Below are 26,139 nucleotides of genomic sequence, written 5' to 3' on the forward strand. Positions count from 1 at the left end.
ATAACCCTTTTCCGGCTTCTTCTTCTCCTCAGAACCTACAAGGAGAAGCCCATTGCCACCGATGACCTCCGGACGGTGCAAACGTCCCTCTTCAGCCTGATCAAGGACTTCTTCTGCAGGAATATCTCCAGCGATGAGATGCAAAGCACCATGAACTATCTGGCAGCCGTAAATGATGAGAACCAGGTGGGTTGGGGACTGAAGCGAGAACTTGCAGAACTGGGCTGGAGAAATAAAGACGGACGGATGGACAGATGGATGGGTGGGTGGGCGGGCGAGCGCGGGGATGGATGATGGGTAGATGGAAAGATGGGTGGGTGGGTGGAAAGATGGATGAGTAAATAGATGAATGGATGGATGCATGGATGGTTGGATGGATGGATGGATGGATGGATGGATGGATGGATGAATGGATGGATAGCAGGTGGGTGGGATGGATGGATGAATGGATGGGTGGGTGAGTGGGTGAATTGATTGGTGGGTGGGTGGGTGGAAAGATGGATGAGTAAATGGATGGATGGACGAACAGACAGACAGGTGGGTGGGTGGGTGGGTGAAAAGGTGGATGAGTGGATGGATGGATGAGTAAATGGATGGATGGATGGATGGATGGATGGATGGATGGATGGACAAGTGGCTGGCTGGGTGGAAACATGGATGGGTAATGGGTAAATGGATGGGTAGGTGGATGCATAGATGGATGGGCAAATGGATGGGTAGATAGATGGAGGGATGAATTGGTGGATGGATGGATGGATGGATGGATGGATGGATGGCCCTCTCATTCTCAGACAAGTAAGCCTGTTTATTCAACCTGCCATCTTCCAGATGTGTTGTCCCTCATCTCCCGGAATTCCCCTCCTGCAGAGCCAAAGACTAGGAGTGTTGGGAGTGGAGGTCAACCATACCTTAGAAAGTTCTCTGTGGAAGGGAGATTTTTCTGAAGTATGAATTCTTGAATTGGGCTGCTGGTTTACTCTAAGGAGAGCTCAAATTACAGATTTCAGATCTACCACAAACCAATATCAGCTGATAAACCATGGGCAACATCTAGCAGGGTTTTACATGATATTTTCAAGAGCTGCACCCAGAACAAACCTAGACACTGTGGCATTGAGATTCTGAGTTCAAAAGGTTCAGAAGGAAGGTCCACCTGGACTTGATATAACAGCAGCTTGTACCTTCTGGTGAATCTCGCAGGTATGTGGGATACTGGAAGTGATCCAGAGCCTGCAGAAGAGTTCCCCGTGCCAGGACCAGCTCTTCGCTTTCCTGTTTGAGCCAGGGAACGTGGAGGTCTTCTTCTCCCTACTCATTCAACGGAAGTTCTCGGATGAAGTCAGGGAGAGAATCTTCAAGGTAGGAACTCATCTCCATGAGCTTTTGGGTTCTGCTACTAGTGATGGAGACAGGTCTGGTCCATTGGATCTTCTCAGTCAGCGGAGAAGTGAAGCCGCTCATACATTTCAAGGTTGTGGTTGTGTGTGGAGCTCCCAGGTAGGCACAGGGGTGTGAGATGACCATAAAACCAGCTGTGTTGTGCAGAAGGGTGTGATCTTTCTGATCTGAACCAGAATAACACAGTAACTGAGTTATAAGGGACCTTGGAGGTCTTCTAGTTCAACCCCCTGCTCAAGCATATCTCCTTGGGGTTCTTCTACAGTGATGGGAACAAGGCTGGATCCAACTGGATCTTCTCAGATGGCCAAGGAGAGTTGAAACCTCTCATACACTTCAAGGTTGTGGTTGTGTGTGGAGCTCCTGTGTAGGCAGAGGGTTGAAAAAAATCCCACAGTCCCAGTGTGTTGGGAAGAAGTCTCTTGATCATCAGGAATAGCTCCAAACTCTACAGAAATTTATTCATCTTCTGCTAAAAATAGCCTCATTGGGCTTCCTTCCTAAGAGAGGTAGTCCTCGACTTACAACCATTTACTTATGACCGTTTCAAGTCACAATGGCACCGAAAAAAGCAACATATGACCGTTTTTCACACTTATGACCCCATGGACACATGATCAAAATTCGGATGCTTGGCAACGGGTTCATACTTAAGACAAGGGTCACGTGGTCCCTTTTTGCGACCTTCGGACGAGCGAAGTCAATCGGGGAAGCCAGATTCACTTAACAACCATGTGATTAACCTGAGAATGGCAGTGATTCACTTAGCAACTGTGGCAAGAAACCTCATAAAATGGGCCAAGGCTCCATTCACATCTGTCTTGCTTAGCAACAGAAATTTGGGGCTCAACTGTGGTTGTAAGTCGAGGACTAAGTCGAGGGTGTTGTGATTCCTCCTGTCGAGAGCATTACAGCGGATTATCCCACGTCGCCCTCCAGTGCAAACCACGTTGTTATTTTTGTTTGTTTTTGCACAGATTTTGTACAAGTTGCTGAAGTATGAGAAGATCCATGAGCGATACAAGCATCGCTTGAAGCTGAAGGACATCGGCTACCACGGCTTCATCTCGTACCTGAACGACATCCCAGTTTCCATACTGTTCTTCCGGTGCCTTCTGGAACAAGTCCTTGGAGCAGGTACCTCCCCAGGGGCTTCTCCTAGTTTCTCTGATGGCTTCTGTGTCTGGAAACTTCAGTAGAGCTTCTGGAGATCCAACATGAGAAGTCCCATGTCCATCAAAACACCACTGTTCATTGTAGTCCCACTGCTCATCCTACCCACTTAATTATAAACATCAAGGATCATTCTTGGTCCAAATTTTGGAGCCGAAAAGCTTTCTCCTAACCTGCTGGTCAGTTTCAGATGAGTTTTTGGAACATGGATCTAGAAAGAAAGTGGGCAGGGCCTTGATTGAGTTCTAGACCTGCTTTGTAGTATCTAACTGAAGATAGTTGAAAAGTTGCACATTCTTTGCACTTTCCTGAAGTACAAAGTACTTTAGCAACTTGTTTTGAGAAGATAGTGGTTGTCAGAATGTGTGACCCTTTGCGCCTCTGGAGAAGAGTGAACCAGAAGGAAAAACATCAGATGCCCATGGCTGAAAACGTTCCCAAGTGTGTAGAGACCACCTACAGCAGAAAGCCATCAACCAAGTGTGATAGCTACACACTCAACCAAATGTGTCTACCAGGGGGTAAAATATAGCCGGTTCTGACCGGTTCTGGTAAACTGGTAGCGGAAGTTTTGAGTAGTTTGGAGAACCGGCAAATACTGGTATGCCCCAGTACGGGCATACCGGTGCCTGCTGGGAGCACCAGGTACCATTCCAGTATGGTGCTCCGGAGGGCTCACCCACCTACCTGCCCTCCTTGCCTGTATTTGAGCCGGTCAGGGCTTATGCGCACCCACACGGAGCGCACTGTACCAGTTGCAAGGGATCCGGAACCCACCACTGGGCTGGGTCCCCACCCCCTGGAGTGGGGTGGAAATGGAGATTGGACAATGCCCTGGAGTGGAGAGGGAACGAAGATTTTGCAGTATCCTTCTCCCGCCATGCCCACCAAGCCACGTCCACAGAACTGAAAATTGAATCTCATCCCTGGACTGCCTAGGTCCGTAATGGCGAGACTACGGCGCCCCAGCTGCTGCCCCAGCCAGCTCAGACAGGCATGTGTGTGCCTCCCGCTGACCAGCTGATCTTCGGGTCTCCGCCGCGCACGAGTGGGGGTCAGGGCACATCCAGGGGACATGCATGCGCGGAGATGCTTGCATTGCATTTGGGGAGTTCGCGTGCTTGTGCCCCCCACACTCTTCCCAGCCTGGAAGTCCTCCTGCACCAATCTGGAAGCTAAAGCAGGGCGTGGGGGGGGGGCGCATGCACGGGGGGACGACGCTCGTGTTGCATTTTGAGGGTGCAAAGATGTGCTTTGGGCATTCAGCTCCAAAAAAGTTAGTTACCACTGGCGTAGGTTTCCCACCATATCCTAGCCTATATCAAACGTCTTCCTGGTCCAAGCATGGGTTGGGAGCTGAGCCAGTAGCTTAGCGTCTTGCAGTGGTTTCTCAATTTGGCGACTTGAAGATGGGTTGGACTTCAATTCCCAGAATTCCCCAACCAGCCCTGCAATGTGAGTCTGTGAAAAAAATTCTAGCTGGGAAGTCAAATTCAAGATAAGGGAGGGCTCCCAAGAGTTTTAACAAGGTTTAGAATGAAGGGAGAGGTGGTATTCTCTGATTTACTCAAAATTTTCGCTACTGGTTCTCCAGAACCTGTCAGAACTTGCTGAATTTTACCCCCGATTTCAACATTTGAAATCTTCTGGACAGTGAGGTTTGACTTCCCGGTGAGTCATGGTTATTTTTAAGAGGGTCTGTAAATTAGTGTTTCTCAACTTTGCCGTTGAAGATGGGTGGACTTCATGCTACCTGGGGAATTCTGGGAGTTGAAGTCCACCCACCTTCAAGGGGTCGAGGCTGGAATAAAAAACTGGTATATTGTATTCATCAAAGACTAAAGCCTGTGGGTTTGTGTTTGGTTAACTAGAGCTTAGATAATTTATGAACCAGCTGCTTCACATCTGCCCCTGTGGATTGATGAATTTGCAAGAAACTACCTGAAGGTGACTGTTATGGGTGGGGTAACATCAACTTGAGAATTTTTGAGTCCATTTTGCCATTCTAACTGCTCTTTGCATTTATGAAAACGCACCAAACATTTCGTGCTTTAACTTAGTTTTGACATAAGTGAGAAGCCATTTTGTTCTTTGTTCTCTTGTCCTCAGATTCCCCAAATTACAAGGATTTGATGGCCGTCGTTTACCTCTCCCACCGGGCAGATCTGACGGTCAGACTGGACATCTGCAGGAAGGTATGTAGGACTTGGAACCCCTTGGTCCAATGAGTGTGAAAAAGGAAGTTGTTTTGAGAAGTCCTTGGTGCTCTCTGAGCTTGGTGGTTTTCTTGAAGACTTTTCATGACCCAACTGGGGAACATCATCAGGGCTAGAAGGAAAGAAGAAGGAAAGAAGAAGGAAAGAAGGAGGGAGATAAGAAAGGAAGGACTGTGTGCTCAGAGCTAGGTGGTTTCCTTGAAGATGTTTCATGACCCAACTAGATGATATCATCAGGAAGAGGAGGAGGAGGGAGGGGGATGAGGAGGACATGACAATTGCGGGGTCCTTGGTGCTCTCTGAGCTTGGTGGTTTCCTTGCAGGCATTTCATGACCCAACTAGGGAACATCATCAGTGCTAGAAGGAAAGAAGAAGGAAGGAAGGAAGGAAGGAAGGAAGGAAGGAAGGAAGGAAGGAAGGAAGGAAGGAAGAAAGGAAGGACTGTGGGGTCTTTGGTACTTTCAGAGCTGGGTGGTTTCCTTGAAGACGTTTCATGACCCAACTAGATGATATTGTCAGGAAGAGGAGGAGGAAAAGGACTGCGGAGTCCTTGGTGCGCTCTGAGCTTGGTGGTTTTCTTGCAGACCTTTCATGACCCAACTAGGGAACATCATCAGGGCTAGAAGGGATTGCATATAAGCAGAGAGTAAACCCCACACTCCTTTTAGCACTGATGATGTTCCCTAGTTAGGTCATGAAATGCCTGCAAGGAAACAACTAAGCTCAGAGAGCACCAAGGATCCCACAGTCCTCCTCCTCCTCTTCCCTGCAAACCCCACTCCTTGCATTGATGTCACCTAGTTGGATGTCTGCATGAAAACCAGCAAGCTTTATGGATTAGATTAACAGAGTTAGAAGGGACCTTGAAGGTCATCTAGTCCAGCCCCCTGCCCAAGCAGGAGACCCTACACCATTTCTGACAAATGGTAGTCCAATCTCTTCTTTAAAGCTTCCAGTGATGAAGCTCTCACAGCTTTCGAAGGCAACTTACGTTCCATTGGTTGATTGTTCTCACTGTCAGAAAATTTCTCCTTATTTCTAGGTTGAATATCTCCAGTTTCCATCCGTTGTTCCTTGGCTGGCCTTGGGTTGCCTTGGAGAATAGCTTGTCCCTCTAACTCCTCTCTGTGGGAGCCCCACAAATATTGGAAGATGCTATCCTGTCTCCCCTGGTCCTTCTCTTCACTAGACTAGCCAGGCCCAGTTCCTGCAACCGTCCTTCGTATGTTTTAGCCTCCAGTCCCTTAAACTCAAAGAGCATCAAGGACTACACAGTCCCCTCCCCCCACCCCAATCCTAGTGATGGATTAGCTTAGATTCCCTGCAAAAGCAGAAGGTGTAAGTTCCAGCTTCCCCTGAATGCCTTTAGCCTTGTCTGATCGCTCCCAGGCAAAAACTGGGCAGATTCCAGTACAATAGGCAGAAAACTGGGTTTGCCGGAATATAATCCCTGAAATACACCAGTTGAGAGTTGAAAAGAGGAAACCTCAACAACGGAAAAGGAAAGGAAGAGGGGAGGAGAAGAGAGGAAAGGGGAAGGAAGGAAGGAAGGAAGGAAGGAAGGAAGGAAGGAAGAGGAAAGGAGAAGAAGGATGGAAGGGGTAGAAAGAGAAGGAGAAGAGGGTAGGAGGGGGAAGAGGAAGAGAGGAGTAGGGGAGAGACAAGGGAAGAAGGAGAGGAGGAAGGAAAGAAAGAAGTAGAGAAGGGAGGGAGGGAGAAAAGAAAGGAAAAATAGAGTGGTGATAACATAAAATACCATATTTTTCGGAGCATAAGATGCACCTTTCCCCCCCCCCCAAAAAAAGAGGCTGAAAATCTGGGTGCTTCTTATACACTGAATACAGCATTTTTGGCCTACTGAATCCCTGCCCCCTTTGCAAAAATGGACCAGTGCAGAGGGTTTGGGAGGCTTTCAAAGGGCTCCAGGGGCTGGGGAGGGCACAAAAGAGTGGAAAACGGGCCTCCCCCCCCCCCCCGCCAGCTCCCAGAAGCACTCTACAAGCCTCCCAAAGCCTCTGTATGCCCTTTTTTGTTTTGCAAAAAGCAGCCCATTTTTGTGAAAAATGGGCCTGGTTTTTTGCTCGTTTTTGGGCCCCCTCAGCCCCCAGGAGCACTCCAAGAGCCTCCCAAAGCTCTACACGCCCCCCCCCCTTTTTTTTTGCAAAAAACCAGGCATGCAGAGAGTTTGGGAGACCTGCAGAGTGCAAAAACTTTTTTTTTAAAAAAATTAACCTCTTCAAAATCTTGGTGCGTCTTATACTCCGGTGCGTCATATAGCCCGAAAAATACGGTAGGTGTATGGGATGGTAAGCCAAGCCACCCAGAATGTATATTGTCACCTTTTATATGGAAAAATAAATGTGTAAAAGTGATCAATATAAATAAGAACAATAATTATGTGAATGTATACCTGTAACTCTATGTGAGAGAATTAAAATAAAACAAAAAGTTTATTTAAAGAAATAGGCAGGAAACATTGAAGTTCCCTCCCCCTCACCTCCTTCTAGTGATGAATTAGCTTAGATTCCCTGCAAGAACAAAAGGTGTAAGTTCCAACCTCCCCTGAATGCCTTTAAGCCTTGTCTGGTCGTTCCCAGGCAAACATTGGGTGGATTCCTGTACAACAGGCAGAAAACAATGAAATAGACAGCTTGACCTCTAGGCAGATGGATGTGGTTCTTCATGCATTCCCTTCCTCTCCCTCTCCAGCTCTTCCACCTCATTTACTCACAGCACGACATGGTGAAGCACCTCGCCAAGCTGGCGGGCTGGCAGGATACTCTGACCAAGCTCTACGTCAAGGAGTCCTACGAGTCTCGCCAACACAGCCTGTCCAGCTCGGCCAACGGAGTGGACTTCTTGAAGCTCTCAGAGCAGCCCGGCATGGAGAGAGGGAAAGAGCTGGTGGGCTCCACTAGCCCCTCCGAGCTGCCGGACCTGGACGTCTTCCTCCCGCAGGACTACGAAGCGTCTGACCACGAGCTCTCAGAAGGCCTATCGGACCTGTCCATGTCTCCGACCAACCAGAAGGACAAGATCTTCCAGTCCTACGCCTTCAAGTCCTTCGACTCGTTAGAGCTGGCCAGTCATTCCTCCTCTTCCAATAACATGGACCTTCCCGGGCAGGGAGAGGGCCACCCGGGAGGTCCAGCTGACCGCGTCTACCACCCGCTCTCGCCTTTCTCCAATTCTCCCTTCGACCTCGGCTTGGATTTAGGCAGCAGTAGCTCGGCGGCGACCTTGGAGAGCGGCAACCATACGCCCCTCAGCCTTCCCGGGACGCCGTCTCCCCTGGAGAACTTCAAGCCCTTCCCGGGTTCCAGAGCTCGCAAGAGCTCCAGCTTGTCGAACGTGCTGGACGAGACGAGCTACCAAGAAACGCTGCCGAGTGATAGCATCTCCAACACAAGCAACCCCCAGGTGAGTTTCCCATGGATGTCTTCTCTTTCGGCAAATGGTCTTGGCGTCGACCCAGGAGTTTGTGGATTTTCCCTGCCGTGGGACCAGGGTGTGGTCCTCGTTTTTATGAAGGCAGTCCTCGACTTACAGCAGTTCACTTAGTGGCAATAGCGCTGAAAGGAGGGACTTGGGACTGGTTTTCACATGATCTTTGCAGCGTTCCCACAGTCGCATGGTCAAAATTCAAACGGTTGGCAACTGACTCATAGTTATGACGGTTGCAATGTCCCTTAGATGAGGAGTCTCCAACCATGGCCCCTTTAAGACTTTTGAGCTTTGCTGCCTGAGGGATTCTGGGAGTTGAAGTCCACAAGTCTTAAAGGGGCCAAGGTTGGAGACCCCTGGCACAGATCGCCTTTTCCAACCTTTTGAAGTCAATGGGGAAGGCAGATTCACTTAATAATATGTGTTACTGTGACCCCCATCACAGCCCTGGCGAGAAAGTTCATAAAATGGGACAAAACTCACCCTAACCAATGTCTCACTTAGCAACAGACATTTTTGGGCACAATTGTAGTCGCATGACCATGTTTTCCGCCGCAACAGTATTTTAAGTGTGAAAAAAGCGTTCCTCTGTCACTTTTTTCCAGTGTCATTTTAGACTTCAAACGGTCACTGAATGAACTGTTGTACGTTCGAGGACTATCTGTACTCTGTGGTAAGATGGGCAGCTAATAAATCAGGTAGGTAGGTAGGTAGGTAAGCTAGGTAGGTAGGTAGATGATTAGAGATAGATAGATAGATAGATAGATAGATAGATAGATAGATAGATAGATAGATAGATAGATAGATAGATAGATAGATGATAGATAGACAGACAGACAGACGAGAGAAAGATGCAGGGAATTTAGGGTTGTGTTGCAAAGGGACACCTTCTCTTCTGCACGAGACAGGTAGAAACGACCTTTGTCCCTCCACCTGTCCTGGAGCAGTTTTGGGGACTGCAATCCCGCCATCTCATTCCTTCCCGCCCCCTAGCAAACCCCGGAGGAAGAACTGTGCAACCTGCTGACCAACATCATCTTCTCGTTCACCTGGCGGGGCGTGGAGGGCTGGGACGACGTGGCGTGGAAAGAGCGAGGACAGGTCTTCTCCGTCCTCACCAAGCTGGGCTCGGCCTGTGAACTGGTCCGCCCTCCTGACGAGATCAAGCGCAGGTAAGGGGAGGGGGGCCACGGCGCAGAGTTGTCAATGGAAGCCCCCCTGAGGGTCTCTAGTAGTCGGATACACTCTGCTCTCTGAGGTTGATGGTTTCCTTGCAGACATTTCATGACCCACGGAGGTAACAATTTCAGTGCTAGAAGGGAGTAAGGCTGCAGAGAGTAGAGGAAAGGAAGGGAAGAAGGGAGGAAAAAAGGAAGGAAGGGACGAAAAGGAGTAACAAAGGCAGGAAGGAAGGGAGGAAGGAAGATTGCAGAGAGGAAGAGGGAAGGAAGGAAGGAACGAACAAACAGAGGCAGGAAAGGGTGGAAGGAAAGGAAGAAGGAAGGAAGGAAGGTTGCAGAGAGCAAGAGGAAGGGAAGGAAGGAAAGTTGCAGAAAGGAGAAGAAAGGAAGGAAAGGAAAGGTGGAAGAAAAGGGTGGAAGGAAGGAAAGGAGGAAGGAAAGAATGTTGCAGAGAGGAGGAGGAGGAAAGGAAGGAAGGAAAGAAGGTTGCAGACAGGAGGAGGAGGAAAGGAAAGGAAGGAAAGGAACAGAGGAAGGAAAGGGTGGAAATAAAGGAAAGGAGGAAGGAAGGAAGGTTGCAGAGAGGAACAAGGAAGGAAAGAAGGAAAGAAGATTGCAGAAAGGAGGAGGAGGGAGGGAAGGAAGGAAGGAAAGAGAAAGAGTATGGGGGGGAAGGAAAGAACTTCTCCCACCATGGTGGAGAGTTGCCAATGGAAGCCACCAGGGTCTTCTTTAGATAAAGCTTTTCATGTCAACTGGTGGGGCATCTGTGCTGTGGAGAAGACTTTCCTGAGGACTACCTACTTGTGGGCTCCTTGGTGCTCTCTGAGATTGGCAGTTTCCTTGCAGATGTTTCATTACCAACTAGGAAAGATATTGGTTCTAGAAGGGAAGGAGGGTTGTCGAGAGAAGGAGGAGGAGGACTATGAGGTCCTTGGTGCTCTCTCAGCTTGGTGGTTTCCTTGCAAACGTTTCATTACCAAACTATATAATAATATCATTGATAAAAGAGAACAGGTTTTGTGGAGAGGAGGAGGACCGCGGGGTGTTTAGTTTTCTTTGAGCTTCATTGTTTCCTTGCAAACATTTTGTAAGCCAACTAGATAGCGTCATGAGGGCTGGAAGAAATAGTGTACAAACAGAGAGAAAACCCTCTCCCTTCTAGCACTGATGGTGTTCCCTAGTTGGGTCATGAAACGTTTGCAAGAAAACCACCAAGCTCGGAGAGCTCCAACACTGAGCTGCAAATATTCTCTTCTGGCAGAATTTCAATCCTCTGTTCAGATCTCCAGCAGGAAACAGTTCAGGAGGCCTCATCTACAAAGCTTCAGAAGATTGGGACTTCGGTAGAAACTGCAGTAGATCATGTTACATCAAAGGGGACTAGACAGCTTGTGGCCCCATAGCTTCCTTCTCCTGCCCCTTTGGCAGACACCGTCCCCCCAAAAAGATCCACACACAGGGGCGAAGGGCTTGCTCTCGAAGGACCCAAAACACAAGTGTGACTCCAGTTTTGCTCTTTTAAAATCCTTCACTCTCCCCACTGAAACATTTGGCTCCGTCCCCTCCCTTCCCTGGGGGAGGGGAGTGTTGGGTAGCCAAACCATAGTTTTAAAAGAAGCTGAAGAGATGATTTTTGAAGAAGGAGAGGACTTTAGACTGGAGATTATGGTGAGAATGGAGAGAAAGGGATCAGTGCAGGGGTGAAATGCTACTGGTTCGCCTGAACTGGTACTAAAAAATGCTACTGGTTCACCCAAACCGGTAGTAAAAAAATTATACTGGTTCGCCCAAACCGGTAGTAAAAAATGCTACTGGTTCACCTGAACCGGTAGTAAAAAAATGCTACTATTTCGCCCAAACAGGTAATAAAAAATGCTACTGGTTCGCCTGAACCGATAGTAAAAAATGCTACTGGTTCACCTGAACCGATAGTAAAAAATGCTACTGGTTCGCCCAAACCGGTAGTAAAAAATGCTACTATTTCGCCCAAACAGGTAGTAAAAAATGCTACTGGTTCACCTGAACCGGTAGTAAAAAATGCTACTGGTTCACCTGAACCGGTAATAAAAAATGCTACTGGTTCGCCCGAACTGGTAGTAAAAAATACTACTGGTTTGGGCGAACTGGTAGTTCCGATGATCAGTGTGCAGCAATGAGCTGTGCCCCACAACTTATATTCACTAGAAAGCAGGAAATCCTGATGGAGATGGCCAAGAGCTCATTTCTGGGCTGTGTGACTGACCGTGTGTGTGTGTGTGTGTGTGTTGGCTTCGTTTTCACACGTGAACATCTCACCTGGCTGTATTTTAAGAGATAAGACATTTATAGAATGTAAGCGGAAGGGGAAGTTGCCTTCCGACTGATCTCTGCCCGGCACACATTTTCAGCCCGTCTCATCTCTCAATATCGATTGACGCCTCCTGATTATGGTGAGAATGGAGAGAAAGGGATCAGTGCAGGGGTGAAATGCTACTGGTTCGCCTGAACTGGTACTAAAAAATGCTACTGGTTCACCCAAACCGGTAGTAAAAAAATTATACTGGTTCGCCCAAACCGGTAGTAAAAAATGCTACTGGTTCACCTGAACCGGTAGTAAAAAAATGCTACTATTTCGCCCAAACAGGTAATAAAAAATGCTACTGGTTCGCCTGAACCGGTAGTAAAAAAATGCTACTATTTCGCCCAAACAGGTAATAAAAAATGCTACTGGTTCACCTGAACCGGTAGTAAAAAAATGCTACTATTTCGCCCAAACAGGTAATAAAAAATGCTACTGGTTCGCCTGAACCGGTAGTAAAAAAATGCTACTATTTCGCCCAAACCGGTAGTAAAAAATGCTACTGGTTCACCTGAACCGGTAGTAAAAAAATGCTACTATTTCGCCCAAACAGGTAATAAAAAATGCTACTGGTTCGCCTGAACCGGTAGTAAAAAATGCTACTGGTTCACCTGAACCGGTAGTAAAAAAATGCTACTATTTCGCCCAAACCGGTAGTAAAAAATGCTACTGGTTCACCTGAACCGGTAGTAAAAAAATGCTACTATTTCGCCCAAACAGGTAATAAAAAATGCTACTGGTTCGCCTGAACCGGTAGTAAAAAATGCTACTGGTTCACCTGAACCGGTAGTAAAAAAAATCTACTGGTTCACCTGAACCGGTAGTAAAAAATGCTACTGGTTCACCTGAACCGGTAGTAAAAAATGCTACTGGTTCACCTGAACCGATAGTAAAAAATGCTACTGGTTCACCTGAACCGATAGTAAAAAATGCTACTGGTTCACCTGAACCGATAGTAAAAAATTCTACTGGTTCACCTGAACCGGTAGTAAAAAATGCTACTGGTTCACCTGAACCGGTAGTAAAAAAAATCTACTGGTTCACCTGAACCGGTAGTAAAAAATTCTACTGGTTCACCTGAACCGGTAGTAAAAAATGCTACTGGTTCACCTGAACCGGTAGTAAAAAATGCTACTGGTTCACCTGAACCGATAGTAAAAAATGCTACTGGTTCACCTGAACCGGTAGTAAAAAAATTCTACTGGTTCACCTGAACCGGTAGTAAAAAATGCTACTGGTTCACCTGAACCGATAGTAAAAAATGCTACTGGTTCACCTGAACCGGTAGTAAAAAAAATCTACTGGTTCACCTGAACCGATAGTAAAAAATGCTACTGGTTCACCTGAACCGATAGTAAAAAATTCTACTGGTTCACCTGAACCGGTAGTAAAAAATGCTACTGGTTCACCTGAACCGATAGTAAAAAATGCTACTGGTTCACCTGAACCGGTAGTAAAAAATGCTACTGGTTCACCTGAACCGATAGTAAAAAATGCTACTGGTTCACCTGAACCGGTAGTAAAAAATGCTACTGGTTCACCTGAACCGGTAGTAAAAAAAATCTACTGGTTCACCTGAACCGGTAGTAAAAAAAATCTACTGGTTCACCTGAACCGGTAGTAAAAAATGCTACTGGTTCACCTGAACCGGTAGTAAAAAAAATCTACTGGTTCACCTGAACCGATAGTAAAAAATGCTACTATTTCGCCCAAACAGGTAATAAAAAATGCTACTGGTTCGCCTGAACCGGTAGTAAAAAATGCTACTGGTTCACCTGAACCGGTAGTAAAAAAAATCTACTGGTTCACCTGAACCGGTAGTAAAAAATGCTACTGGTTCACCTGAACCGGTAGTAAAAAATGCTACTGGTTCACCTGAACCGATAGTAAAAAATGCTACTGGTTCACCCGAACCGGTAGTAAAAAATGCTACTGGTTCACCTGAACCGGTAGTAAAAAAAATCTACTGGTTCACCTGAACCGGTAGTAAAAAATGCTACTGGTTCACCTGAACCGGTAGTAAAAAATGCTACTGGTTCACCTGAACCGATAGTAAAAAATGCTACTGGTTCACCTGAACCGATAGTAAAAAATGCTACTGGTTCACCTGAACCGGTAGTAAAAAAATTCTACTGGTTCACCTGAACCGGTAGTAAAAAATGCTACTGGTTCACCTGAACCGATAGTAAAAAATGCTACTGGTTCACCTGAACCGGTAGTAAAAAAAATCTACTGGTTCACCTGAACCGATAGTAAAAAATGCTACTGGTTCACCTGAACCGATAGTAAAAAATTCTACTGGTTCACCTGAACCGGTAGTAAAAAATGCTACTGGTTCACCTGAACCGATAGTAAAAAATGCTACTGGTTCACCTGAACCGGTAGTAAAAAATGCTACTGGTTCACCTGAACCGATAGTAAAAAATGCTACTGGTTCACCTGAACCGATAGTAAAAAATGCTACTGGTTCACCTGAACCGGTAGTAAAAAAATTCTACTGGTTCACCTGAACCGGTAGTAAAAAATGCTACTGGTTCACCTGAACCGATAGTAAAAAATGCTACTGGTTCACCTGAACCGGTAGTAAAAAAAATCTACTGGTTCACCTGAACCGATAGTAAAAAATGCTACTGGTTCACCTGAACTGATAGTAAAAAATTCTACTGGTTCACCTGAACCGGTAGTAAAAAATGCTACTGGTTCACCTGAACCGATAGTAAAAAATGCTACTGGTTCACCTGAACCGATAGTAAAAAAATGCTACTGGTTCACCTGAACCGGTAGTAAAAAAATTCTACTGGTTCACCTGAACCGGTAGTAAAAAATGCTACTGGTTCACCTGAACCGATAGTAAAAAATTCTACTGGTTCACCTGAACCGGTAGTAAAAAATGCTACTGGTTCACCTGAACCGATAGTAAAAAATTCTACTGGTTCACCTGAACCGGTAGTAAAAAATGCTACTGGTTCACCTGAACCGATAGTAAAAAATGCTACTGGTTCACCTGAACCGGTAGTAAAAAAATTCTACTGGTTCACCTGAACCGGTAGTAAAAAATGCTACTGGTTCACCTGAACCGATAGTAAAAAATGCTACTGGTTCGCCCAAACCGGTAGTAAAAAATGCTACTATTTCGCCCAAACAGGTAGTAAAAAATGCTACTGGTTCACCTGAACCGGTAGTAAAAAATGCTACTGGTTCACCTGAACCGGTAATAAAAAATGCTACTGGTTCGCCCGAACTGGTAGTAAAAAATACTACTGGTTTGGGCGAACTGGTAGTTCCGATGATCAGTGTGCAGCAATGAGCTGTGCCCCACAACTTATATTCACTAGAAAGCAGGAAATCCTGATGGAGATGGCCAAGAGCTCATTTCTGGGCTGTGTGACTGACCGTGTGTGTGTGTGTGTGTGTGTTGGCTTCGTTTTCACACGTGAACATCTCACCTGGCTGTATTTTAAGAGATAAGACATTTATAGAATGTAAGCGGAAGGGGAAGTTGCCTTCCGACTGATCTCTGCCCGGCACACATTTTCAGCCCGTCTCATCTCTCAATATCGATTGACGCCTCCTGATTATGGTGAGAATGGAGAGAAAGGGATCAGTGCAGGGGTGAAATGCTACTGGTTCGCCTGAACTGGTACTAAAAAATGCTACTGGTTCACCCAAACCGGTAGTAAAAAAATTATACTGGTTCGCCCAAACCGGTAGTAAAAAATGCTACTGGTTCACCTGAACCGGTAGTAAAAAAATGCTACTATTTCGCCCAAACAGGTAATAAAAAATGCTACTGGTTCGCCTGAACCGGTAGTAAAAAAATGCTACTATTTCGCCCAAACAGGTAATAAAAAATGCTACTGGTTCACCTGAACCGGTAGTAAAAAAATGCTACTATTTCGCCCAAACAGGTAATAAAAAATGCTACTGGTTCGCCTGAACCGGTAGTAAAAAAATGCTACTATTTCGCCCAAACCGGTAGTAAAAAATGCTACTGGTTCACCTGAACCGGTAGTAAAAAAATGCTACTATTTCGCCCAAACAGGTAATAAAAAATGCTACTGGTTCGCCTGAACCGGTAGTAAAAAATGCTACTGGTTCACCTGAACCGGTAGTAAAAAAATGCTACTATTTCGCCCAAACCGGTAGTAAAAAATGCTACTGGTTCACCTGAACCGGTAGTAAAAAAATGCTACTATTTCGCCCAAACAGGTAATAAAAAATGCTACTGGTTCGCCTGAACCGGTAGTAAAAAATGCTACTGGTTCACCTGAACCGGTAGTAAAAAAAATCTACTGGTTCACCTGAACCGGTAGTAAAAAATGCTACTGGTTCACCTGAACCGGTAGTAAAAAATGCTACTGGTTCACCTGAACCGATAGTAAAAAATGCTACTGGTTCACCTGAACCGGTAGTAAAAAAAATCTACTGGTTCACCTGAACCGGTAGTAAAAAATGCTACTGGTTCACCTGAACCGGTAGTAAAAAATGCTACTGGTTCACCTGAACCGATAGTAAAAAATGCTACTGGTTCACCCGAACCGGTAGTAAAAAATGCTACTGGTTCACCTGAACCGGTAGTAAAAAAAATCTACTGGTTCACCTGAACCGGTAGTAAAAAATGCTACTGGTTCACCTGAACCGGTAGTAAAAAATGCTACTGGTTCACCTGAACCGATAGTAAAAAATGCTACTGGTTCACCTGAACCGATAGTAAAAAATGCTACTGGTTCACCTGAACCGGTAGTAAAAAAATTCTACTGGTTCACCTGAACCGGTAGTAAAAAATGCTACTGGTTCACCTGAACCGATAGTAAAAAATGCTACTGGTTCACCTGAACCGGTAGTAAAAAAAATCTACTGGTTCACCTGAACCGATAGTAAAAAATGCTACTGGTTCACCTGAACCGATAGTAAAAAATTCTACTGGTTCACCTGAACCGGTAGTAAAAAATGCTACTGGTTCACCTGAACCGATAGTAAAAAATGCTACTGGTTCACCTGAACCGGTAGTAAAAAATGCTACTGGTTCACCTGAACCGATAGTAAAAAATGCTACTGGTTCACCTGAACCGATAGTAAAAAATGCTACTGGTTCACCTGAACCGGTAGTAAAAAAATTCTACTGGTTCACCTGAACCGGTAGTAAAAAATGCTACTGGTTCACCTGAACCGATAGTAAAAAATGCTACTGGTTCACCTGAACCGGTAGTAAAAAAAATCTACTGGTTCACCTGAACCGATAGTAAAAAATGCTACTGGTTCACCTGAACTGATAGTAAAAAATTCTACTGGTTCACCTGAACCGGTAGTAAAAAATGCTACTGGTTCACCTGAACCGATAGTAAAAAATGCTACTGGTTCACCTGAACCGATAGTAAAAAAATGCTACTGGTTCACCTGAACCGGTAGTAAAAAAATTCTACTGGTTCACCTGAACCGGTAGTAAAAAATGCTACTGGTTCACCTGAACCGATAGTAAAAAATTCTACTGGTTCACCTGAACCGGTAGTAAAAAATGCTACTGGTTCACCTGAACCGATAGTAAAAAATTCTACTGGTTCACCTGAACCGGTAGTAAAAAATGCTACTGGTTCACCTGAACCGATAGTAAAAAATGCTACTGGTTCACCTGAACCGGTAGTAAAAAAATTCTACTGGTTCACCTGAACCGGTAGTAAAAAATGCTACTGGTTCACCTGAACCGATAGTAAAAAATGCTACTGGTTCGCCCAAACCGGTAGTAAAAAATGCTACTATTTCGCCCAAACAGGTAGTAAAAAATGCTACTGGTTCACCTGAACCGGTAGTAAAAAATGCTACTGGTTCACCTGAACCGGTAATAAAAAATGCTACTGGTTCGCCCGAACTGGTAGTAAAAAATACTACTGGTTTGGGCGAACTGGTAGTTCCGATGATCAGTGTGCAGCAATGAGCTGTGCCCCACAACTTATATTCACTAGAAAGCAGGAAATCCTGATGGAGATGGCCAAGAGCTCATTTCTGGGCTGTGTGACTGACCGTGTGTGTGTGTGTGTGTGTGTTGGCTTCGTTTTCACACGTGAACATCTCACCTGGCTGTATTTTAAGAGATAAGACATTTATAGAATGTAAGCGGAAGGGGAAGTTGCCTTCCGACTGATCTCTGCCCGGCACACATTTTCAGCCCGTCTCATCTCTCAATATCGATTGACGCCTCCTGCTCCCCTCTCCCACCTCTCATTGCTTCCCCCCCCCTTCCCCTCCACTCCACAGCCTTCTGGAGATGATGATGGAATCGGCCTTGACGGACCTGAAGGAGGCCACCCCGTCTCTGCTGCCGAGCCTCACACAGAACGCCTTGAAACTTCTCCATCTCCTGCAGGACTTTTTGTTCTCCGAAGGCCACAACAACCAGGTCCTCTGGAGCGAGAAGGTAAGGTGGTTGGGAGCATCAGACGGGGTCCCTCGGTTTGAGGGATTGTGCTAAGGCTGAGAAGGAAGACTCTGTGCTTGGTGTCTTGCTGGCAGGCGTTTCATGGCCCGACTAGGTAACATCATCCATGCTTAAAGGGGAGAAGGGGTTTGTAGAAAGGAAAAGGAAGAAAGGGGGAGGGGGGGGAGCTTGGTTGTTTTCTTGCAGACCTACCTTCCTTCCTCCCTCCCTCCCTCCCTCCCTCCCTCCCTCTTTCTTTCTTTCTTTCTTTCTTTCTTTCTTTCTTTCATTCTTTCTTTCATTTTACAAGCATATCAATGCGTGAACAGTGTGGCCCCTGGATTCTAATACAAATAAAACTAATAAAATTAATCATAATTATTACATTCTTTTCTTTTTGAAAAAAAAACTTTTTTGAGAATTTAAAACATTAAAAATACAAACCCTTTCAAAAATAGTTTTGTATAATTTACACTCTTTTTAACAGTACTAACAGAACCATTTGTTGTTCAAATACATTTTTATACATTCCTAATTATTCCTAGATCTATACATCTATGTTTCTAAGCTGTACATTTCATGCTCCTCTTATTCAACCATTGATACCAGTTTTCCCAAACTGTATAATATTCTGAGTCTTCCTTCCGTCACTTAATAACTCCAAGCTGAGTTTATTCATTTCTGCACAATCAAGAATCCTTTGGATTATCAAACAGTCTGTCACCATGGTATCAGTTTTCCAATTGTGCGAGCGCTATTCTTGCTGCTGTAATTATGTGCAAAATTAAATATTTTATCTCTTTCAACCAACTTGTATACTTCTAATAATAATAATACATAATTATATTGTTGCAATCTGTCATTATTCAATTATTCCACGTTTTCTCTTGTTATCGCTCTTATTTTATTATATAAAGATCTATACAATAACATTGCCCCTTTCTCTTATTTCTATCTCTTATTCTACCTTTTAGTTATGTCATTCTTTCTTTCGATCCTACCTAACTTCCAGTCATGTCACTTGCCTAAAAAAAGGGAAGAGAGAGAGAAAAAGCAAAGCAAATCAGAACAATAACATTTTTAAAAAATCATCTATGCATCGATTCTTGTCCACTTCAATACTTTAATTGCTATGCTTTTTTTGACTTGCCTCCCATATTCCTCTCTTGGATCTACTTTTTGGCTATTCAGTCTAGGTATTTCTCCCATCTCTACCCTCTTGATTACCCAACTAGATAACATCATCAGTTACCTGTTTTCTTATTGTCTCTTTCGAATGGTGTGTATTGTACATATGTTTATTTGCAATCATAGATTTTGGCAAAATTGAATGGTGTGTACATCTGGTTTATCACTATTGCTTCCATTTTTTAAAAAAAATACAATAAAAAGCAAAGAATGGAAACTTAAAAAGAACACATCCTCTCTAGATAAGCAGGGATTGGCACCAGACAAATAACAATACCCTGCAAAAAAAAACCAATACCCTGATCAAGGAATTATAGGGGAGAAAACCCCTCTCCCCCAATACTGGCAGGGCACGGGACTCATAAATAAACAGGGAGCAAATTCCACACTATCCTTGAACTACAAATATTCAATCGGAAAGAAAAGTAATTTCAAACACTCAACAGATGGGGAAGATGGTTACGGGCATAGCAAAGTAGCCCGTCTTGCAAACATTCCAGGAAAAAGAGATTTAAAAGCTTTAAAGAGATCTTGCTTTAACAAACCCTTGTCAGGGTCCCAAATAGCATCCAAAATTAAATCAAAGTCCAAGGCAAGGGATTCCTCAAAGATCCAATTCATGAAGAGAGCCATGTTGGCATATCTGGGAAAACCCGAATCTGGAAGCTTCCCTGTTTTCCCCACCCAGTTGAAAGTTCAAGATCTTGTCCCCCACCCACCCACAAGTCCATCCCATGGTCCAATCTCCCACTACCATGCTGGCAGTTCCACCCATCCAGTTCTGGTCAGGTACAGAGGTGCAAAGGCAATGGATGACCTTGGCTTTCTAGAAAGAATTTTGTTATGGCTACATGTCATCTAACTCCATCCAATCCCCCCTCCCATTTTCCCACAATAGAAAATGCATAGTGGAAAAATAGAAAGTGTGGCAGGCCAAAGAGCCACAAGAAAAGAGGGCTGGAGGCCTGACACCCCCTAATTAAAAAGAAATGGAGGGTATCTACCCTCTTCTCAAAATTCTGGCTAGGAATTTCTAGTTCTTAGCATTCAACTACAGATAGTCCTTGGTTTACAACCGTTCCTTTAGTCATCACTCAAAGTTACAATGACATTGAAAAAAAGCACCATTTTTTGCATTTATCCATCACAGTATATCTGTGGTCACGTGATCAAAATTTGGATGCTTTGCAACTGGCTCATATTTATGACGATTTCAGTGTTCTGGGATCACGTGATCCCCTTTTGTGACGTTCTGACAAGCAAACTCAATGGAAAAGCCAGATTCAATTAATAACCATGCTACTAAAGTGTGACAAGAAAGATCGCAAAATGGGGCAAAGCTCACTTAACTGTCTCGCTTAGCAACAGAAAGGTTGGGCTCCATTGTGGTCATAAGTCGAGGACTACCTGTAATTAAAGTGTGTGTGATTCATGTATCATGGATTCTGCAGTGAGGTTTAGGAGTTCGACCTTAAAGTCCCAGAGAGAGGGAATCCCACCAAGAGAAAGCTGGGGGGGAGAGAGAGAAGAGAGAGAGAGAGAGAAAAAAAGAAAGAAGAAAGAAAGAAAGAAAGAAAGAAAGAAAGAAAGAAAGAAAGAAAGAAAGAAGAGAGAGAGAGAGGAAGAGAGAGAGAGAGAGAGAGAGACTGGATGCAGAACATAGACTGAAGTCACTTGTGTCAGGGTGTATGACAATTCATGACCGGAAGAGACATGGCAACAAGGTCAGCCAATGAAGAGACATGGCAACTGGGCCAGCCAATGAGGGCTCCTTTGGAAACTGTAACAGTATTTGGTGTGTGAGCAAGAAGGAGATAGCAAGGAGCCTAGGCGTGGCTTAGCTTCTGTACTAAAGCTCCGAGTCTGTGCTGAGCTCTAAACTCGTCTGCTGCTCTGAACTGAAACTGTTCTCTGCCTGTGTTTGCTTGTATTTGCTACCACGTTGGAAAACCTGCCCTTTTGGTATTGTATATTTACTTCATGTGTCACATTATGCATATAAAGAAGTTAATGAATCCTGCTGAATCAGTTTACCTGTGTGTGCTTTTTGGATTCGATTTCTGCAACAAACTCTGACCCCTTGCATTGTCTAAATTGATGCTCTCCTCCTGTCCAAAAGAGAAACGTGGATTGTGCATGAGACGGTGGAGACAGAACAAGGGCTCTTTCCTTTGACTTACTGATCTTCTCATCTTTGAACCCTAGATTTATGAGGGTGCCAACAGCCTGCTAGACAAGCTGGGGGTCTGGTACCACGTGGCCAACGGCACTTCGGACTTGAAGGAGATGGCTCAAATTGGCCTGCGGGTACTGATTGGATATATCATGCTGGAAGACGTGCAGGTAAATTCCCAAACTTCTATGTGGTTTATTTCCACATATAGATAATCCCTAGTTTGTCTTACCACATCGATTATTCACCGTGAAGTTAGGGTCAGCTCTTAATGACCGCACAGATACATCTTTTCCAGGATGATCTGATGCCAACCTGACTCAACCATGGTCCCCCTCATTAGGTCTTTGAGTCACTGCAGTCCGTGGATGCATAACACACGTGAGGGAACATTTTAGGATTAGCAGGCACAGGTGGTTTCCAGCCACCAGTGCTACCAGTTTGGCGCCTGAAAAAATGTGCGTGCTTGTGTGCATTTGCATATGCATGCGCACAACATTTAAAAAGGAATTAAAAAATTATATTTCTTCAATGAAGATTGTTCTGCGCATGTGCGGAACAGAAAATAAAGATGGCGCCACCGGGGATAGAACGTGTCCGCTAGAGCTACTACCTATTCAGCCGAACTGGACCGTATAGGTAGGAACTCACCTCTGGTTAGCAGTTCCTCCAGATTAACGGACATCTGCAGACGTCTGTTTTTGGAATCAGCAAATACAGCAGGGCTGCCAGGCACTCTGCATAGAATTCAAAGTAGCTACTTTATTGTTTTCAGCCTACAGTACAGGAATCTTTCCAGCTGGCTATGTTTGCCTGGGAACGACCAGGCTGGATAAGGCTGGCAGGGATTTAGGACAGGGATCCCCAAACTTGGCAACTTTAAGAATTATCAACTTCAACTCCCAGAATTCCACAGCTGAAATCCCTGCAAGGATTACCAAGCCCTGATTTACATTCAGGGGTGTCAAACACAAGGCCTGAGGGTTGCATGTGGTCAGATCCGGCCTGGAAAATGTAACGGACTGGTTTGCATCAATTCGGCCCAGTCTACCCAATGCAAGGAGGAAATAGGCCAGCAGTTTGGGAAGCGGAGTCAAACTGGCCACACCTACCCAGTCAGCCATAACCAGCCCCCCCAAGGTCAACTACATGCCCTGATGCGACCCTCAATGAGATTGAGTTTGACACCCCTGATTTAGAGGATTTGACCTTGTCCTCTTATATTTATGCAATGAGTCTAAGCCAGAGACGGATAACCTTTTTGTCGCCAAGTGCCCAAAGCACATGTGTATGCGCAAGCCCTTGCGTCTCTGCTGTTCATGCACACGTGACGGCCCCGCATGCGTGATGCCCTCTGCATATGCACACACAACTCCCTGTGCATCAGTGGTGGGTTTCAAAAAATTTTAGAACCTATTCTGTAGATGTGGCCTGTTTTGTGGGAGTGGCTTGGTAGTCATGTGACCAGGTGGGAGTGGCCAAGTCGACGTCACTGAATTCTTTGCCCCAAAGAATGACCTACAAAAAGAAGATATAAGAAAGGGAAATTTATTATTTTGTGCACTTACTACTTAAATAAGAATAAAATAAGTACACAAAACCATAAAACAGAGGAAATATGGCTGTCCTTGCCGGTCTTCAATATTACTGACCACCTTACACATACATTTCCAGCCGCTCTGCCTCTTCCCTCTTCCTGGATTCACTCAGACGTTGTTAAAAGAATGGAAGAGTGTGTGCTGTGCACAGGCTGTGAGTTTTCAAAATGTCTGAGTAAATCCAGGAAGAGGGAAGAGGCAGAGGGGCTGGAAGTATGTGTTCCTATAGTATCTTCCAGCCCCTCTGTCTCTTCCCTCTTCCCCAACATCCTCCCGCCCCCCCCCACCCCCCACCCCAGCCACTCACCAGTTCTTTCTTCTTCTGGTTCTTCTTCTGAGAACTTTTCGGCAACAAGGTGTGGATGGGCAGGGCGAGCGAAAGAGCGAAGGGAGCATTCGGGGCCTCTTGACCAAAGGATACGGGAAAGCACGCTAAATTTCACCATCCGGTACAGCCGTACCGGTCCGTACCGATTGAAACCCACCCCTGCTGTGCATGCCCCAGCTCCTGTGCATGCACCCCACCCCTGCGCATGCATGCACATCTCCCACATACACCCCGTACACCACACATGCACGGCAGAGACCTGAAAACTAGCTGGGCAGTGGGGGGCCTGCGTGCATGCATGGTGGAGCTGAGCTGGGCTGATGGATCATGTGCCTGCAGAAAGGGCTCGGCGTGCCACCTGTGGCACTCGAGCCATAGGTTCGCCATCATGGGTGTAAGCTAATTCCCTGCTTGACCCTTCCTCTTGACTGCCAGTGTTGCTCAAGAGCAGATGAGGAGCCTTTGCTGACTCCAAAGCATGCCCCGATGCCCAAAATCTGCTATATTTGATTGCAGATCACCAGTCCCACCTGTGTGCAGGTACAGCTGGAGGTGGCTCTGGAGAGCCCTCTTTTGCCTCCTTCCTGGCTTTTATACTTTCCACAATGCAGGACAGATTCTGCCTTCTGCGCTTTCAGTTCTTTTGGTCTAGATCTGTGAGGGCACGTGACACCATTTCTCAGGGCACACGAGGCATTGCCCTGTCGGTTCATCTGATTTTTCGGCCTTGGTTTTCGGCTGTTTTTCGCTTTCCGCAGGCTTCAGGGAAGCCTCCTGAAGCTTCCAGAGGGCAAAAAGTGGCCCAACGGGAAACCCAGACGTCCGATCCCGAACTTCCGGTTTGCGTGTTGGGCTGTTTTGTGCCCTCCCCACGCTCCAACAAAGCCTCTGGAGCCTGGGGAGGGTGAAAAACGGACCTAGCGGAAGTCGGAAATCGGGCCGTTTCTGGCCTCTGGAGGGCTTCGGGGGTGTGAGAGAGGTGGTTTTCGCCCTCCCCAGGCTCCAAGAAAGCAGTGTGTGTGTGTGTGTGTGTGTGACATGAACATGCACGGGGGGGCATTAAATTACAGGGGTAGGCACATGAGCGCATGCAATAGCGTGCGCTTGTGCGTTTGGCACCCAAGGTGAAAAAGAATCGCCGTCAACTGCTCTATATTCTCCTTCCTCATCCATTGTCTCCTTCCTTTCTCCTTCCAGCTGCAGTCCTTGGCCTACGTCAAGCTTCACGGCCTTCTCCAGACGGCTTCAGCCCCCAGGAAGGAACAAGCATGTTATCTCCTGGGCAAACTGGAGACCCCGCTCCGGGCTTCTCTGCACACCAAGTCGGAGACCTTCTCCTGGCTGGTGCCCATCATCCGGACTTTGATGGACCAGTGCTACGACGCTTTGCAGCTCCAGCACTTCCTCCCATCTCTGCCCCCCACCAACGGCAGCCCCACGTTTTACGAGGACTTCCAGATCTTCTGCACCCACCAGGAGTGGCTCACCTTCATTGAGAAGCACGTGAGTCTACCTGCCCGAGATCCTAAGCAACATTTTTTTGGAATAACGGCGCCAGAAGGGACCTTGGGGGGGGGGGTCTTCTACTCCAGAGGTCCCAATCCCCAAAGCAGGCAAGTGTGGGCATGCATGCTCCATTTGTGGAAGCGATGGTGCACATGCCCGCCACTTGTGCTAATGGGGCCGCACGTGTTTGCACGCACTTTCCTGCTGCTCGCATGGAACTATCACCCCCCTCCTTCATCGCTGGTCCGCAAAGCGAAAAAGATTGGGGGAGTCTCCTCTGATCCAACCGCCTGCTCACACAGGAGACCCTGACAGAATGACAGAATAACAGGAGTTGGAAGGGACCTTGGAGGTCTTCTAGTCCAGCCCCCTGCTCAAGCAGGGACCCTTGCCCTCCCCCCCTCCTCTCTTCAAACTTCGCCCTCTTCCTCCCTTCTAGCCCTGATGATGTTCCCTAGTTGGGTCATGAAACGTCTGCAAGGAAATCACCAAGCTCAGAGAGCACCAAGGACCCCACAGTCCTCCATCCCTTCCTTTTTTCTTTCCTTCCTTCCTTCTTTCCTTATTCTTTCCATCTTTCCTTTTCCTTCTTTGCTTTCTTTCTTCCCTCCCTCCTTCTTTCCTTCCTTCCTTCTAGCACTGATGTTCCCTAGTTGGGTCATGAAACGTCTGCAAGGAGACCACCAAGCTCAGAGAGTCCCAAGGACCCCACAGTCCTCCATCCCTTCCTTTTTTCTTTCCTTCCTTCCTTCTTTCCTTATTCTTTCCATCTTTCCTTTTCCTTCTTTGCTTTCTTTCTTCCCTCCCTCCTTCTTTCCTTCCTTCCTTCTAGCACTGATGTTCCCTAGTTGGGTCATGAAACGTCTGCAAGGAGACCACCAAGCTCAGAGAGTCCCAAGGACCCCCTTCCCCCCAGTCCTTCCTCCTCCTCCTCCTCTTCACAAACCCCCACTTCCTTCTAGCACTGATGATGTTCCCTAGTTGGGTCATGAAATGTCTGCAAGAAAAAAACACAGCTCAGGGAGCACCAAGAAGCCCCCATCCTCCCCCCCTTCCTTCCTTCCTTCCTTCCTTCCTTCCTTCCTTCCTTCCTTCCTTCCTTCCTTCTTTCCTTCCTTCCTTCCTTCCTTCCTTCTCCTTCCTCTCTATGGGACCTGTGTTTCCAAAATACCTGGAGGAC

General features: G+C 46.1%; 1 protein-coding gene across 5 annotated transcripts in view; it reads left to right on the top strand.

The window, feature by feature from the left end:
- NBEAL2 (neurobeachin like 2) overlaps positions 1-26,139 on the top strand; it is a 153,282-nt gene that overhangs the window by 78,219 nt on the left and 48,924 nt on the right. For all 5 annotated transcript variants that reach the window (XM_081971510.1, XM_081971507.1, XM_081971509.1 and 2 more), the window contains 9 exons: positions 33-186; positions 1,201-1,359; positions 2,376-2,535; positions 4,681-4,766; positions 7,498-8,208; positions 9,226-9,404; positions 18,007-18,166; positions 21,560-21,697; positions 24,651-24,956. In XM_081971510.1, the coding sequence (XP_081827636.1) occupies positions 33-186; positions 1,201-1,359; positions 2,376-2,535; positions 4,681-4,766; positions 7,498-8,208; positions 9,226-9,404; positions 18,007-18,166; positions 21,560-21,697; positions 24,651-24,956 (2,053 nt within the window). The remainder of the gene's footprint in view (positions 1-32; positions 187-1,200; positions 1,360-2,375; positions 2,536-4,680; positions 4,767-7,497; positions 8,209-9,225; positions 9,405-18,006; positions 18,167-21,559; positions 21,698-24,650; positions 24,957-26,139) is intronic.

Source organism: Natrix helvetica (assembly GCF_964273705.1).
Source record: "Natrix helvetica genome assembly, chromosome: Z".
Lineage (NCBI taxonomy): Eukaryota > Metazoa > Chordata > Lepidosauria > Squamata > Natricidae > Natrix > Natrix helvetica.